This window comes from Anopheles nili, chromosome 3, assembly GCF_943737925.1.
Source record: "Anopheles nili chromosome 3, idAnoNiliSN_F5_01, whole genome shotgun sequence".
NCBI lineage: Eukaryota > Metazoa > Arthropoda > Insecta > Diptera > Culicidae > Anopheles > Anopheles nili.
In genome coordinates, this window is record NC_071292.1 from 70,733,761 (window position 1) to 70,749,977 (window position 16,217).

At 47.4% G+C, this 16,217-nt stretch overlaps 1 protein-coding gene across 1 annotated transcript; it reads right to left on the minus strand.

Annotated features, from left to right (window-relative positions):
- Window positions 1-1,853: 1,853 nt before the first annotated feature.
- LOC128723169 (protein eiger) lies at window positions 1,854-13,915 on the minus strand. Its single transcript, XM_053816884.1, has 7 exons — window positions 13,757-13,915; window positions 13,231-13,326; window positions 4,659-5,125; window positions 4,416-4,572; window positions 3,701-3,847; window positions 3,366-3,623; window positions 1,854-2,894 (listed from the first exon to the last, which is right to left on the minus strand). The coding sequence occupies exons 1-7, from the start codon at window positions 13,913-13,915 to the stop codon at window positions 2,610-2,612; spliced, it is 1,569 nt and encodes a 522-aa protein (XP_053672859.1). The 3' UTR covers window positions 1,854-2,609.
- Window positions 13,916-16,217: the final 2,302 nt, after the last annotated feature.

The window sequence follows — 16,217 nt, forward strand, 5'->3', positions numbered from 1 at the left end:
GGTGGAAGAAGGAAAATGTTTCGATTATATTTATTGTTTCTTTTTGCTCGAGCTTTTGGATGGAAATCGGAACGGATCGCTCGGTGTTAAGCTCGATAATCCGAAAGGGTAGCCCGGTGTGGCTTATCAATTCACGTTTGCCCTCGGTGAAGCATAATTTTGCGCTTCGCTTGTTGCTGCTGTCGTGGGGTGGGCTAAAAATAAGGGATCAAGAGCGCAAAGTAATATCTGCATAATCCAGCGAACGGCCGCGGCCACGCGGGCCAAACGTGGGCCATCGCTTCAAACCGTCCCAACGAAAGGCAATATTTCATCCGGAACCGGTAGCAGAAGGCTGGTTATGTCGGTGTAAAATATTATCGTCGATCCTTTACTGGGCCGAACAGCGACAGGACAAACCGGCTAGCTCATGGTTTGTGGTTTTTGCTACGTTCCGTCAGTTTACCATCTCGCTCTCTCTCTCTCTCTCTCTCTCGCATTTTTCTCTTTCCAATTCATTGTCACACTCTGTTGACGGTTATGAGCGAATGTACTTTTTTTCATTACACCCTTTGTTTTATTTGGCTCTTCTCTGAGTGGTGAAAGCAAAAGGAAATGACAGAAAGGACATGGAAGACGTTATCGACCTTACTTACGAGTTTTCTTCGAGACATCCTTCGCTTGTTCTGCTGGATAATACCTTTTTTTCTTTTTATAATTCAAGCTAACCTCGACACAATCGTGAAGGGACATGATAATCATTCCAACGGTGAGCGGTCGTTGGGTGGAGAGGAACGCGATAAAATATGGCACTCCGAGCACGCCCTGCCACGGAACGAACCGCGATATTGCTTTCTCGTAATGGTGATGGGTGAAAGTGTTGGTGGCTGCTTGAATGGGGCTCTAATTGAATTTAAATTCTCTTTCGACTTACAACTATGATCACTACTTTTTCACCACTTGCCATTTTGTAAACGTTGATTCAGCTTTAATCGATGTTCTAATTGATAGTTCAGGCTGTTCTATTTTTTGTGCTTTCACATGCTTATAATAGAAATCATAACCGTGCACAGTCACGCAAATTTGTCAGGAGATTCAATTTAAGTGCGTTACAAAAAGATGTCCGCTGTTTATCTACGCAAATTATTCACCACAACGCCTGAATGTATGCAACACAACGAGCACGTAAAAATCGTAAAATTGCATTGCTGTGTTTGGAGTCGTTTTCAAACATAAATCTTCGTGAGTAGGTAAGTTTTAACGTCTGTATCAAATAATGGAGCATAGTTGAAACCCTACACGACCGTTTTTCCAAAGCCCTCCCACAAGGCTAGGCAAGGAGTAGAATTCTCGCACCGCCAACACCTTAGAAAAAGATCCAAATTTCACACCTGTGAACAGCTCGGCCGGGTTTTCTTGCATTATGTACCGACGTAGTTGGTGTCGTGCCGTTGACATGATTCAACCAGTTGGCGTTTAATATGTACGCCACGGCGCTTTCGAACCCGTGCCGGTCTTAGGATGGAACTAAAGCCAGAACAAAGCACCACCAGGGAGCTTTTCGTCGTATCCTACACCCGAACACGGTCACATTCCAACCACCATCCGTGACCCAACCGTGTCATCACGTAGCTGGTGTTCCGAACGGACAGGCAAAAAAAACGCCATCTCCCATTTTCCTCCGCGCCAGCGCTGGCGTGCAGGAATGTGGAAAACTTTCCACCGAGACGCCAACCGGGCCGGAATCAAACGACAAATTCAGCATCGTTGCCGTCGTCGTTATCAACCGACGGGTTTCGTGTTATTTTGCACCGTTTTCCACACGATTGAACCGCTCACCGGCGTTCGCTCAAGTGCGCATTCTTTCAGCATCCTCGATGGTACGTCTTTATTTAGAAAACTTTTGTTATGCGTTTTTTTTATTGGTTTTAGCTCCTAGCTATCTCCTTCTTTCTCTCTCTCTCTCTCTCTCTCTCTCTCTCTTTCTCTCCCACGCCCTGTTTCCATGAGTATTCATGCCTGCGCTATCAAATTGCATCCACTCGATGCAATCCACTCCCCGAACCGATCTGATGCCCGGCACGCGAGCACGCGCTATTAAATTATCACAAACCGTTTCGGTGCCGCTTCGCCCGTTTTCGTCCGTGCGATACAAGTTGGGGGAGTGTCCTCGCGATGGGTGGTGGGTGGGGAAGGCAAGGGAGAGAAGCACCCTTCTGAGAAAGACGACAGCACGGAGCTTGCTTTACAACATAGTTATGCAAACACAGTGATACAATATTATAATGCCGCGGTGCTTAACAATAGTGGGAGGGTTTTAGTACAAGAAGAGGAGCATCAAACAAACAAACGAAAGAATAAAAAAAATAGACGTAAATAAATACTCCGATGCACAATTTGCTGTACGGGGTTTCGTTTTTCCTCCGCCTCGGTACAATAAAGTGTATAATAATGGCGGTCGAAAAATGCTCACACCATTTCCCTTTCGGTTTTCGGTGATCCTTACTACACCTTCTTTCTGTTTCCCTCGTTTTCTTTCGCTCTCTCTCTCTCTCTCTCTCTCTCTCTCTCTCGCTTTTCCTACATGTCTCTACAGGTACACATGCCAAATGCAGCTCGACTGCAAGCTTTTAGCCCACCTTCCGGGCCATGCGGTGGTTCAGACCGGAGGGTGGAGGCAATCGGCCAACCTTGAACACACCGAAGAACGTCTTTTCCGGGTACATGACGTGGTTCCGGTCGTGGTCGACGTCCTCGATGGCGATGCGCGTGCCGGTGTTCGTGATTTCGGCTAGTCCTGCCGTGAAGCAGGCGTTCGTATTCTCACCCTTAGCGTGTACGGTACAGGAGAGATGTTTCTGGCCATCGACCAGCACCTTGTAGCCGTTTACGTCGAACTCGTTGTCGTAGGTGACCTGAAGCGAAAGTGAAGGAAGATTAGCAGCTTGACCAGGACACGTACAGGTGTATGGAGGACGTCGACATCTCGGACATTGCTTTAAGCAGTCAGGCAGTTGCTTAGACAAAAACAAAACCGAGTTGCAGGTGAGAGTGCGCATGAACTTTGGCAATCCTTTTTGGAACGTTGGTTCCATGTAAAATTTCCCTGCGAATATTAAATCAGCGAGTTATGGAAACCCGCTGACCTGATTGCATTCCCCTTAATATCTATCATTCATTCCTTCTTCTGGGAAAGATTTCATCGCGAATGACAAGCCTGCCAAGTGAAACTTCCGGGAATAAAGCGCTTTATATCGATCTGGGCCGTTTTTCCGTACTTTCGCTTGATAACGCGGGTAAATAGATTCCCGAGCACATCCGAGAAGGCCTTTCAGAGAGTGCTTCCTGGAAGCCGAAGGAAAACGCCTCAGCAACTCTCGACTTACCTGCGCGTAGATGTAGTACAGACCGGGTTCCTTGACGGTCAGCTCATCGCCATCGAATCCGAAACTGCGAGACGCAATCGCCTGACGGTTGTATTCGTCCTTTGCAACCCAACCCCGGTGACGTGTGTTCCGATGATACGACCCGCTCGAGGACTTCACCAGGTGTACACCCTTGGCGACGGGTTCGCCAGAATGCTGGACAGCTCCCGCTTTACGATGACGTAGCCGGACACGCGATTCCGGTGCCATTACGATCTCCTGAACCGAGAATACACAGTGCAACAGAGGAGCTAATTAGGCGTACGTTACTTTGTAGCGGATTCGTGTTTGCGTACCTTTTGCGTTCCAGGATTGCCGACCACCTTGGGAAATCTGACCGGTGCCTGCTGAAGCTCTTCTCGCATTTTTCCACTCGTCGACTGGACGCGACTCATTCGGTTCAATATTTGTGCCGGTGGTTTCGTGGGATTTCGAGCGTTGAGCTGGTAGCGGGAAACGAACCGGGAAAGTGTGGTTAAAGAGACAGTTTATTAACACTTTAACAGAATTGTTTCAGGTACATTGCTTTAACTTTGCAGAGAAGGAATGACGATGGAACTCGTCAAAATGCTTGTCCAATGGTTTCGAAGGAGTCCGAGCATATTTTGAAAACGGATTCTTCGTTTAACTGTCTATATTGCGATTGTCCTGCAAAGTGGCTTCCTCAATGAAGTTGCCATGCCCTTCCAAATGACGCTGTATTGAAAAAAAAAGGATTCTTCTTTCTTGCTGCTATCTACCACCTCGTCAGCCTACAAAAACGTCTAACCTTGCTCAAAAAACTAGCTCAAAAGTAAACAACCGCAAACAAAACCCTCCGTTAGACACGTCGTTCAACAGTTTTGTGGTGTGATGTCAACTACAACTTTTCTGGCTGTGAGAAAAGACAGGTGACTTATCACACTCGCTGCTCATACACGGTCAGAGCACGTGCTAGACGCCTAATTCACACCCTACTCAACTTTCCAATGCCCAAAGAAAGGACTAAGAAACTCAACCAGTTGTCGTTACCTCGTTGCGTAGGTGATGTCTCGAGACGGAAGGTGATCCATACGTCGGCATCGGTGTGGTACTGTGATGTTCTCGAAGGACATGTGACTCATGCTGATACGGCCGGATGCTGATAGAACCGTACGACTGCTCCTGGGGCTGAGCTGGGTGAGCTTTCCTGTGAAAGTTGAGGGCAAAAAAATATCTATATTAACACGAAATGACGTCCTTTGTGTGCTGGCTCTTCCACCTCAGCGTGCTTACCGGCCCTCGACATCCCAGCGGAACTTTTCGCCCGAAGTCGGTGGTGTGACCAGTTCTTCCGGTCGCTGGCGCAGTTGCTCGTAGATCCGGTGCGGATGTCGCGTTCGGTTCCGCCGCGGAACATACGGTTCGTCGACGATTGGGACGCCCTGCCGGGTTACACCGGAAATGGACCGTGCCCTTCGTTTGCCCCCGGCCACTCCAGCCACCACTCCCATGTCCACAGTGTCATCGAAACTGAGGTCCTCCTCGCCGGTACGCTCGTTGCTCAATCGCTCGATGGCCACAAGGTCCTCGAGCTCGTCGGTATCCTCGTCGTCATCATCCTCACCGGGCATGCCACTGCTGGTGTCCAGCTGTTCGCTCGTACTCTGACCTGATCGACCGTCGGCGGTCACTTCCTGGTCCAGGTCCGTTTCGTATCCGGTTTCGTACTCAAACACAGGATTGAACAATTCGTTCTCGAGCTGCCGGGATAAGGGAGAAAACATCCGGATATCAGTTAGAAGGTCGAAGAGTGTGTACTTTAGGTCGACCTTCGCGTTAATTCGAATCCCCGTCAACCCCAGCGTAAGGATTCATTAAAAGTTTCCCTCGAGTGCTCGCGCGATCCCTTTTGGCCGTTTGCACGTGGCGCCGTAGCTATTTAGAGCGGGATTTGTTGTGCTTTCCATTCGGCAATGTTTTTTCTGACTTGGACAAATCAACAAACCACGGTGCTAAGGTCTCGCGTAAGGCGTCAAATTAAGGGACAATTAATTCCCAACCTCCCAAAACAAAAAACCCTCCCACAAAAGCGGTACCTTGGGTGTGATCGGTCCTGACGTCGCGCCAAACGTCATTCGCGCAATTCCGCGATCCCTTTAAATATTGCCCACCGCTAGTCGAATAAATATTTTCGGCATTTCACGCGTTTATTTATACCCAACGGTGGGGCCGATTACGATGTGTGTTTGGATTCCAAATAAATAACGCCACCGGCAGGGGGCAAAGGATAGATGGGAACGATTTTCACCGATTTTAACACTACTATCAATCTTCCAACGCGATTTAAGGTTTTAATAAACCGGACGCACCTATGCGCCATGAAGGGAAGCCATCCTGGCCTTCCACCTCCGCGAGAGAGCAACGATCCTTTGGTGGTCCTTGGCGACATGGTCAGCTTGTGCGACTCCGCCGGCTGGTCGTTAGAAGAAGAAAAAGAAGAGATAGAAAATGCCTCCTTCAAGGCACTCCCGATGGCATACATCACTCCACAACAGTAGATCATTCGCTACGGCGTTGAATATTGTGTACGTGCATTAGCGCTCGTGATAAATGACACACTCGACGCTAATTCACTGCGAGCTCCCTTATTTTTCTCTGCCTCCTTTAGTTGAGAAGGAGGAAAACGCACGCGAACACCGGCGTCCGGTCGCAGCATTAATCATGTGGCAAATGATCGCGATGCAAATTAAAAAATGTTTTCGAAAACTCTCCCGTTCGCTGGGCTGGTGTGTTTCTGCGTCATTGGTTCAGAGGCCTGAACTACTCCGACGACCTAATTAATGGGTAAGGGTGCAGTAAGTAGTGGCCGAAATGGCTAAAAATACGGTTCCGGCTCGGACAGGGCGAAACCCACCTGCTACTACGTCCAGTTTGACCCGACGATACGGACCCATCAGGATAACGACGCGTTCCGGGTGGAATCGATCAGCGCTGTTCGAGGCGAAAGTGCTGATGGTTTTGAGCAAAAAAAAAAAATAACCCCAAGCCAAACCAAACCCGAGGGTCGTAAATAAGCGCGCTTGAAGCTACCCACTGGACGGGTTTATGTGACCCGTAGCCGTTTATGGATCGGCCGGCGCCAAAATCGAGCAGAAAGCGCTTGAGATGGGCGATCAGCTTCCCATTCGGCGCCCGTTTTTATGATGCTTTCAAGATGCTCGATCACTATCGGATATGTGCGGATATGAGCGCCACAGATCGTGTAGGAATTTTAATTTTTGCCACAAACCACACACCGGCAGAAGGAAACATAATATTTTGCCCGTTTAAGTTAGATAGCGTGCTTGTGATGGCTGAATTAGTTTGCGAACTGGCCCAATAATGTACACCGTCTTATGGTGGGGTTTTGGCGGCGCGAGAAGCAAAAATGGGCAATTTTTAAAAATAACCGCATCCAACGAACGCTTCATTTAAATGTGTCGATGTTGCGATAGCTACATTTTGCAAAATAAAAAACAACGCGAAACTAAAACCCCCCAATTAACATACGCGAAGAGATGATTTTTTCCTTCTGGTTTACGATCGTAAATCTTATCCGCAGGACAACACAGGGAAACACCATAAAAGTCACCACAGCTGCCGCGAAGGCATTAATGCTTCTTTCATAATGTTTGCGACATCGACTCAAAACAGCCCTGAATCCGTTTAAACCTATAGCTCCCTTTGACTCAAGCGCCATTTTAGGAAGGTTTTAGAATGCATCGTAGGGCTTGGGGTGCAATATTAACGGGCACTAAGACCGCTATTAATCCAAATTGTTCTTTAAAACTCACCGTGAATAAAGATTATGAGATCGACCTTAAAGCGATCGCACCCCAAGTTCCCGACCAGCGATAATAATTCACAGACCGGCTAACCCCACGGTGGTTGCAACCGAGGGCGTGTGTGGTTGATATAAAAATTATCATAAAAATTAAAAATCTTCAAACAAAGCGCCCATGACCATCAATTTCGGCGGCCCATTGACCAGCGGGTGTCAACAGCATCCTATTCGCGCCTCATGCCTAGGGCGTCGTGACCACAGACGAGCTACACAGGGGTTTCGGTTGGGGAGGTTATTTAAAAATAAGACATCGAATTTCAGCTGCACCCATCCCGCGACCCTTTGGTGTTTCTCCCGTACCACCTTTTCACCATGGTTGACGAAAAGAGGAAGAAACGAAACAACAACAAAAAAAACCATCCCAACCGCTGTATCAGGCAGGCGGCATCCGAAAAGGCGCTAAAGAAACGATAAATCTCTCCGTTTAATGTTTCGCGTCATTCTGTTTGGTGATCCGTTCGGGGGGGTGAGACACCATTGGGGAGGTGAGACTATTGGCGTCGGATTTTTTTCCGCACTGATCAAGTGATCACTTGAACATCTCACACCCGTTCGGCCCGTTGACATGTGAAAAATCGTACTTGCAGGCCTTCCGATGCCTTCTGCTCAACTCAACTCAACTCAACAGGTCGATTTCGTGGCACGTTGAGGCAACCAGATGATGCGGCCATCGTTTCAAACGACCCTGAGGTCCTGACGTTCCTGACAACGCGTTACGCTCCCACGGGAGTTTGGCGCCCTCAAATTATTTTCTACTCACTGCTTGGCATGTTGCATGTTTTTGGGGCAGCTTTCTAATTTGTTTACGCATCGTTGCTTGTCACACGAGTGGCGCCCCCTAGCGGGAGGGTGGGTTTGTAATTTACGGGCGCCAGGATGCCGCCAGGACGATGCACACTTGGCATGGGCTTGGTGTTTTTGCAATCAGCTGAGTCGATGGGTTTAATCATTTCGTGCTTTGAGTTTGCCATTAATCGGCCATCCGTCGCTTTAGTGGAATTAAATTGGGCCAATAGCTTACTCGGTGCATTTCTGTGCGCAATCCGAGTCGATTGACCGAGGGGAATGATCTTTGCACGCGAATGGATGCGCCATTTCGCTGGGTGGGGTGGAACTAAAAATAGACACCAAATCATTCATAATTCCACCGGACCGGCGAGACCGCGCGCGCGCGGTTTGGATAAAAATAAATGTTTTTACAAAAGAGTGGTTGAAAAAATACACCCATCATCTTCTCCTCCCGAAGAAGTCACGCTTGGGACACACGTTTACCCCGTACGATTTATGGCTTTACCCGTGGCAAACATTATGAACAGCCACCACGCTCGGATCAGGTCCGATTAACGGCACGATCGTGAGTAAATAGTGTGATTGCCTTTCCTTTCGCTTCGTACGATCGCACTCTTGATGAGTTTGTTTATACTGGCCGACGTGGCTGTGGACGTGGACCAGAGACGGTGCATTTCCCGCGCAAGGATGTCTTCATAACGCGTTTCCCGAGGATGCCACACGGTTGGTTAGTATCGCTTTACACGCTTTCGACTGATGATTAACACACCCCCGGGATACGATCAATCAACAGAGAGTGAGGAGATGAATGTCGCGTGTCGATGAGTTTCACGCCTTGGATGTGACGGTCATGTCGGTTAGATCGCGAGATCGTTCAAGAGCAAGGCCCATTGCGTCACGGTACACCATGACCCTTGGCTCTGGTTGGTTTATGTTGGGACCACACCGTCCAGAATCGATATGGGAAGTGACATTATGCATCAATGCCACAGCGCAACGTGCCGAGATTTACTAGCGGGCGAACTCCACGCGCTAGCTCCATATTTGGATCATCGGATTGAGCCGTTCGCCGCGTGGTGACCCAAAAAGTTGATCAGCTTCGACTATAGACCTCGCAGCATAAGCCACCGCTCACGAGCGCTATTGTGGTAAAGTACAGAGCCAGTGGCCTTCTTTTAACAATAACAGTCTGGCTGACAAACAGGTACGCGATCTCAAAGGGAAGCCACACGCAGGTGCGGTGCGGAAGAATTCTGACTTAAAAAAGGGACTTAACTTTGAGGTTGCACGTGTTGTGTGGCCATGAAGTGTTAATCGTGGGATCAACAACGACATCGTGCAGATAAATCTCGATATAACGTGATTTTTGAGAGCATGTTCCTGTCAATTAGATAAAAATACTATCTCATGAAGTTAGTCATAGCCTGCCTGGATCTTCCTAAACCTTGTTTAAGTTGCACACAGCGTGATAAACAGAACAACTGCACAGTGCAAAGAGGATCTTAAGTGAAAGGTAAATAGGAATGAAATTATCTCTCTTTATCTCAATTATCTTCTCGTCGCAAAACCGAAGCAGTTGATTTAGAGTCTAATTTAGAGGGCAAACGTTTCAAACGCACCAAACAAATGTTAGCCAATCCGGATGGAAGGAGAGATGTCGTGACGGGAAGTTTTGAAGTAATAAAAACGAACGAACGTCCAGGCGTACTAATCCCACTACCAGCCCAGAGTGCACAAAGTGCGATTGGCTCAAATGAGCGACATTAGTCAGCAGTTGACGAGAGACGAACAACCGGTATATCAGCTCCAAGGAACCCTACTGAGCAACCTCTGAAGGAACTGGAGACACATTCGTACGCAACAGCAACCCACCGTGGTCTCTGTGCATGACACTCTTCACGCTGTTTGCGGTTCATTATTCGAATTCCACCCTGGAGTGTTTGCCAAAGTGGCGTGTCCAGATCGGACGAACCGGGCGATAAGCCGATACCGAGTCCGGACAGCAACTGTAGCAGCCACACAAACGAACTGTCAATAAGGACAATCACGGCAGACGGCGCCCATCGGGAGCCCTATGTCGTTCGGTACAGTCCGATGGATCCATTCCATCCGGTGGAGCCTGCTCAGCACAGATCAAAGCGAAGGTTCTGAAGGGCTTCTGTGTGGAGTGGGAGTTCGGTCGGACTGACGAAAGGTCGTATTGACCGGCTCAGACGCCCGGACATCGGGTTGAAGATTGTGTCATTTGCAGCGTCGTCGTCGTGGCCGGGACATTTTCTCGAACCGTGATGGATGCAATTTAGATTATCTAGACTCTGTTGCTATCGGGTTCGTTGGTTTCTCTCATGGGGATGGGAATCGATCTTTTTTTTCCTTTCCACACTATGTGAGTTTGTGTTGTTTTTTTGCCCCTTTTCTCTTGATGATATGCTCATGCCATCATCAAATATGTTGATTCTGTTTGACATTGCAAATTGTCTCCTGTGTCAGTTAAATGAAATGTATTTAAACGCGTTTATTTGCCGATTTGTTGCACAGAACAGTTAAAGACCAGCTCTCTAGAATCTTGATTAATCACTGAATCGTTTAGAACATTGTCTAAAGCAGGTCAAAACTAACGTTAAAACAAGGAGTGCAATTTTGGAATGCATTCATCCGCAAGCAATATAAACAAAATGCACAAAAAGCGTCCTTTACGACCATCTGGTGCGCAATTCCCTCCAATGAATTACGCCACGAAGGGCATTCGTACGTACGTGATGGGCGCTATGGGGCAAAGAAACTAGAGCAAATTAGAACTGAAGTCGAGGTGATGTGAGTGAAACTGAATAGAAAACAGAGACCGTTTTGGTTAAAACATCCACCCAGGAATGCGGCTTTCTCGGGTAATATTAATTGCCAGTGTCCCCGCTGGTTCCTTTCACGCGCGTACCCCAAATAAAACGTCCGCAATGACTGCACCCGACGACACCCCTTTAAAACCCCTTTCCACGGAGGTTAGCGGTTCGTTTCAGGATGATCAAAGTCAAGGACACGGACGCGCATCGCAACAAAATACCCCGAAACATTGCTAGGCAGCGTGCGGTTGACGGACCGCGTGACGCAAATCGCGCATGACACCTTGCGCTTCCGTTTCCGCCGCAATTCGAGTGAACGTGGGTGGACACGCCATTTCGGCCACGGCACTAAAACACACACACGCACACACACACCGCATCGCAGAAAAGCGCGCGCGTCGTTTACGATGGAAATGATACAAAACAAAATGGATCGCTCGTTCTGGCGTGGCCACCCGGTGCGTTATGGGGCGAAAATGGCGAACCGCGTCGACCTTTGATTGACGGCAGGCCGAAACGTAGACGAGGCCTGTTTTTTTCAGGACTCTCCTGCCAATAATAACGATGAAAGTAACATTTGTGCGTGATACATCCCTGGCCCCGCGATGGTCTTCATGGACGCGATGGATTGTCGTGTTGGGAAAGGCAAAAAAGGGATACGGAACGGAGAACACCCGTCAAACGAAAATGCACTCATCTCCCCATTACGGGAGTGGAATTGGAAGTAAAAACAGAAATAGAACCGCGTAGTTTTAGCGCATCGTTTCCTCGCATCTGGTGCACTGTTCGTTCGGGAAGCGTTTGCAAACAGCGCTCCATTTCCGTTGCGCTTTCCCGGGTGCATAGTTTCGGAAAAGGGTGCATCACACTTGGTGGTGAACGGGGTTTAATTAGGGCTAAAACCAGCTCAGTCCGTTACCGCGTGCCCGCGTGTGTCGTAGTTAATGTTACGGAATAAATATCAACCATTTACGTGGTGGAATCGCGAGAGAAATGAACGCGGAAAACGAAAGGGCACATCAGTTTGGCTGGTTGGCAAACATTTGTTAGCAATAAACTACTTAAATCATGGAAACTAACCCGTAACGATATGAGCTAATTATATGATCCGTCGAAAACACGTGTAACCGTGGAAAATGAGTGTTTTCCATTAATGTACATTTTTCCGCATGATTTGTATCACTCATCACGCACCACTCAAATGGGTCCTTGGCCTGCTACCAGGGTGTAAGGCTAAAAAAAGGTTCCTACACGTATCAAGGCTAAATATTCGAATCGAATTAAGATGAAATTTTGATAGTAAACTGCAACCAATCGGAGATTGCCTTGGACTACATTTTCACGGTGAACCTGCAGCACGAACCGTTTTCATATCTATTTCCCCAACGATCTTTCTCATCCGCCCTCCACCTTGGTATATTGCTTCGATGGTAATAAATCGCGCTCCGGTCATATTTCAAACATTTCCTTTTAATAAAACACATTTTTATTCCACACCCACACCAGGAGGACGAATTCCGGATGAAAACTACGACGCCGCCGACTGAGGACGTTACCTCATGAGGCCTCACGATTGGAAGCATCGCAGGAGGCATTGAAATGATTTTATTTTTCCCATGACCCGTGACCAGAGGAGACTGTCGGCCGAGTAGTCCTTCGCTCGTATGTTTGTGAAAACTGTCATCGCATTCCACCGAAGGGCGTGATGTGTCATGCTGCGTATGAATGGACGCGCATAATGAACGAATTGCCGCGTTCGGTTTGGTCCGATTTCGGCATTTCCTCAAGAAAATTTGACACCCCCTTGGACCAGATAAAAAGAACGGAAATTCAATTTCATTCCCATCTGCTTTAGCCGGAGTTTCTTGGGGGCTTCAAAAATTTTTTGCCAAAAACTCGCGCTGACCCAACTCATCGTGATCAGCACCATTGCCCGGCAAATCAGTAGAAAGATAAATAATACGTCTCCAGAAGAAGTCCAGAGCCCGTCCAACCATCATAAATAGATCACGGACCGATCGCTTCCCGGCAGGGGGGCCATTTTATCATCCAGTCCGGTTTCGGCGACACAACGCGAAGGTCCGCACCTTTGGACGCGATATTTGGAGAGGCTTAATTTAATGGACATCCAGTCCAGTCGCGCCCACGCGTCTCAGCCCGGCACCGGCTAGTCGGGCGCCACAGGCACTCCTTCTGCTTGTGTACTGGCCAGCCTGGAATCTTTGGCAGGCGAAATTGTATGCATCCGGGCCAAAGTTGGTGTTCATTTTCGGTCGTACCAAAACCAAACCGCTCTCGAGCCGATTAAGGTGCCATTTAAACCGTGGCCATATCGTCTCGGAGCGACACCACTTACCTCGTAATCGTTGAATTCGCTGGACCGTAGGTACAGCTGCAGCTTCAGGTCGTCGACTTCCCGTTGCAGTGCGGTCGTCTTGTTCAGATGCCAGATCTGTGGGTGGAAGGACAATGTGCAAGGTCAGTCGGACGTTTGTGGAAGGAAGTAGACGAATGCGAGGCGCATTTCAGGGGCCGGAATATATGGCGGACATTGCGATGAGGCACTTTGAGTAATGATTGAAATTCATTCGATGACTGATGGGGAAACATTTCAAATCACACTACTGTTTGAAGAGGACCAACTCTAATGGTGCGGTCGAAACTGATATTAAACGGAAAAGGTCCCGAAAAATGGTTAGGAAAACCCTGCTCTGCTGCAGATAACCGTGGCAAATGATTAAAAAATATCCTATTGTATTGCCGCCCACAAAAATTCAATCACTCGAACCAATCCCTCCACGATCCAAAGGACGACATTAGCACGAGATCCTTATGCGAACCCACATCCTTAGGTGTCCTTTTCTCTTGGTCATTCTACCAACCTGCACACCGACGAGCGTGCAGCAAAACGCCACAACCAGAATGCATTCCAGCGCAACCAAACAGCGCTTGGCGATGGATTTCTGTGCACAATGCGCTTTCAGATCAGCTGCCGTGGCGTTTGGCAGGCTCAGGAACGGTTTCATCGTTTCCGCCGTCATGACGGGGCACTACGGTTAATTGACGTTGCAACAGCAAGTGACACTAATCATCGACCGCCACAACAAAACTGTGCATATATGAGGAGACTACTGTCCGCGCTTTCGTTCTTGGGTGGGTTTTTCCTTTCTTACTCTCTCGAATGCACCGCGCGATGCACACGACCCAGAGATGCAGTCACACACTTGTTTCGAAAATCTCGCTCTCACACCACCGACCTGACCGAAGGAGAATGGAAGCGAGCACACACGCGTAATTGCGGGAACAAATTAGAGACACATTCCAACGCGCTTGAAGCTGCCGAGATACTGAACCTCGCGGTTAACCTGCGCGCGCTACTAAAGTGATCTCGAGTCCTCATCCGCGCGCGCGTTCTAGGGCAGGGTTGGTGAACCTTCTGTTGGTGGAGTTGCGGCAAACAAACAAATTTCAAATTTTCATTAACAACGTCTTTCGACAACGCTCTTATACAGTTTATCGAATAGTCATTTGGCTAGCAGAGTTAGATTAATTTGATCACACACAGGGTTGCTCATCCCTTACTGGCAGAATAATTCTCTTTAGCTGAAAGGTTCTCCCTCCCTCTCTCTCTCTTATTGGCTCGTAGCAACACTTAGGTGGTTAATCTCGTTCTCGTTTATATACAGCAGCTTGACACGATCCTAGGGAGAGTGATAGATCAAACATCAATCAGTGAAGGTTGCTGTGGGTGTTGATTTTTTTATCGTCACTATCTTCTGCAAGGATGGAAACCAGGGAGGAACGGGCAAACACGTGCTATAGACCGTCCAATATTGAGTTCAAATGAAGCGCCACTTTGTCGCGGCTGCCCGATCTGCTAGATGACTTAACACGTGTTTACGCGCGTTCGCTTAAGATGGGTAATAAATTCGTCACAATACTAGACGAAGGAATGTATGAACCCGGGAACGGCTGGGAACGTTTTTCCAGCCTTTGATTAGGACTTATCTTGTTGCATGTGAGTTTCGGAAGTCGGGATCCATCTACTGAGGCGTGTCAAGTGGTGGTAACAAATGAGACTTAGAGAAATTTGTGCCTAAAAATACATCAAAAGTGTACTACTTTTCTAATTGAGAGCGACCACCGCCGTTTCGTCGATTATCGCTTCTGTTAAATGAATAACTGCACCGAGGCCCTTGATCATAAACTTGAAACCATAACCTGTCGCAATGCCCGCCTGCGTCCTTGACTATTGGCGCTAAGCGCCAAAGGGCTCGTGGAATTCATGGGCACGATCAATCTAAGATCAATCCGTGAACCGACGAAGTTCTTAAGCGCTTTACCACATGGTGCCTGGCGCCTGACGAGAGGGCGAAATTGCTCAATCAAATTGTATCATTTGCACATACGGGCGGCTGTGCGACCGTATCCCGGCCACAGGAATGCGACGCATGTTCTGTAGCACCCGATGGATCGTAAAATGAGATTATAATAATAAAAGTTAATGTTGTTTATCGTCCGCTCCGACACGGTGGATTCGCTGTGAAATTTCGCTTGACGTTCCGATGTCAATGAACGGATGAGCGGTTTTAGTGTTTACGCATTTCATGTGCGTTTGCGATTGCATTTGCAGTATTCATCACAATAGTCCGTTTGTAATGATTGCAGTTGTTCTTTTGGATGAAATATGTTCTTTTGAATCTCAGATCTGAAACAATGTTGTAGAATATATGCTATGCATATGACCGAGTCATATAAAGTGAGAATGTAGTATAAAGTACCTTACGATCGATTGAAATATTAATTCAAGAGATGAAATCAAAATTGTGAAATACACACTAGCGCCATCTATGAGTAAATTAGAAGAAGCAGAGTCGAGTCGAATATATTCGTCATTGGTGTGATATATATACATTTCCGTGCAAATTTATTTTATAATAAAACTGTTGAAAGTTCCAATGTTTAGCAGGTTGAATATTGTGGACCAATAATGTGTTACAATCCAAATTGTTCTCTTCTTACAATTCAAAAATAAAGTTCTAAACCGTATGGCATAAACAATTGTTCTCATTATAAAGCTACAGTTTAACGTATTTGAAGAAAGATTTGGCTGTTCTGGCAAATACCATCAATAGTCTTTGAAAAGCATGTATCGATGATGTATTATTAGTGGGATAAACAATAAATCCATCGTATATGGATTTGTAAAATAGTGGAAATATTAAAATTTCCAAAAAAATGGGGGTGTGAATTTGAATGCTAACTGACACATCAGATTTGACTGCAGAGATGTCAGAGCATATTGCACTGGCTGCATAAAAGTGTGTGTACGTGCAATTGTTT

Bases quoted from the DNA above. Each gene is read 5' to 3' on its own strand.
- LOC128723169 (XM_053816884.1), bottom strand. From the start codon at position 13,915: ATGACGGCGGAAACGATGAAACCGTTCCTGAGCCTGCCAAACGCCACG. The intron at 4,573-4,658 runs GTAAGCACGCTG...CAACTTTCACAG, and splicing joins CGCTGGGATGTCGAGGGCCG to GAAAGCTCACCCAGCTCAGC. The intron at 3,848-4,415 runs GTAACGACAACT...TCCCGCTACCAG, and splicing joins GACATCACCTACGCAACGAG to CTCAACGCTCGAAATCCCAC.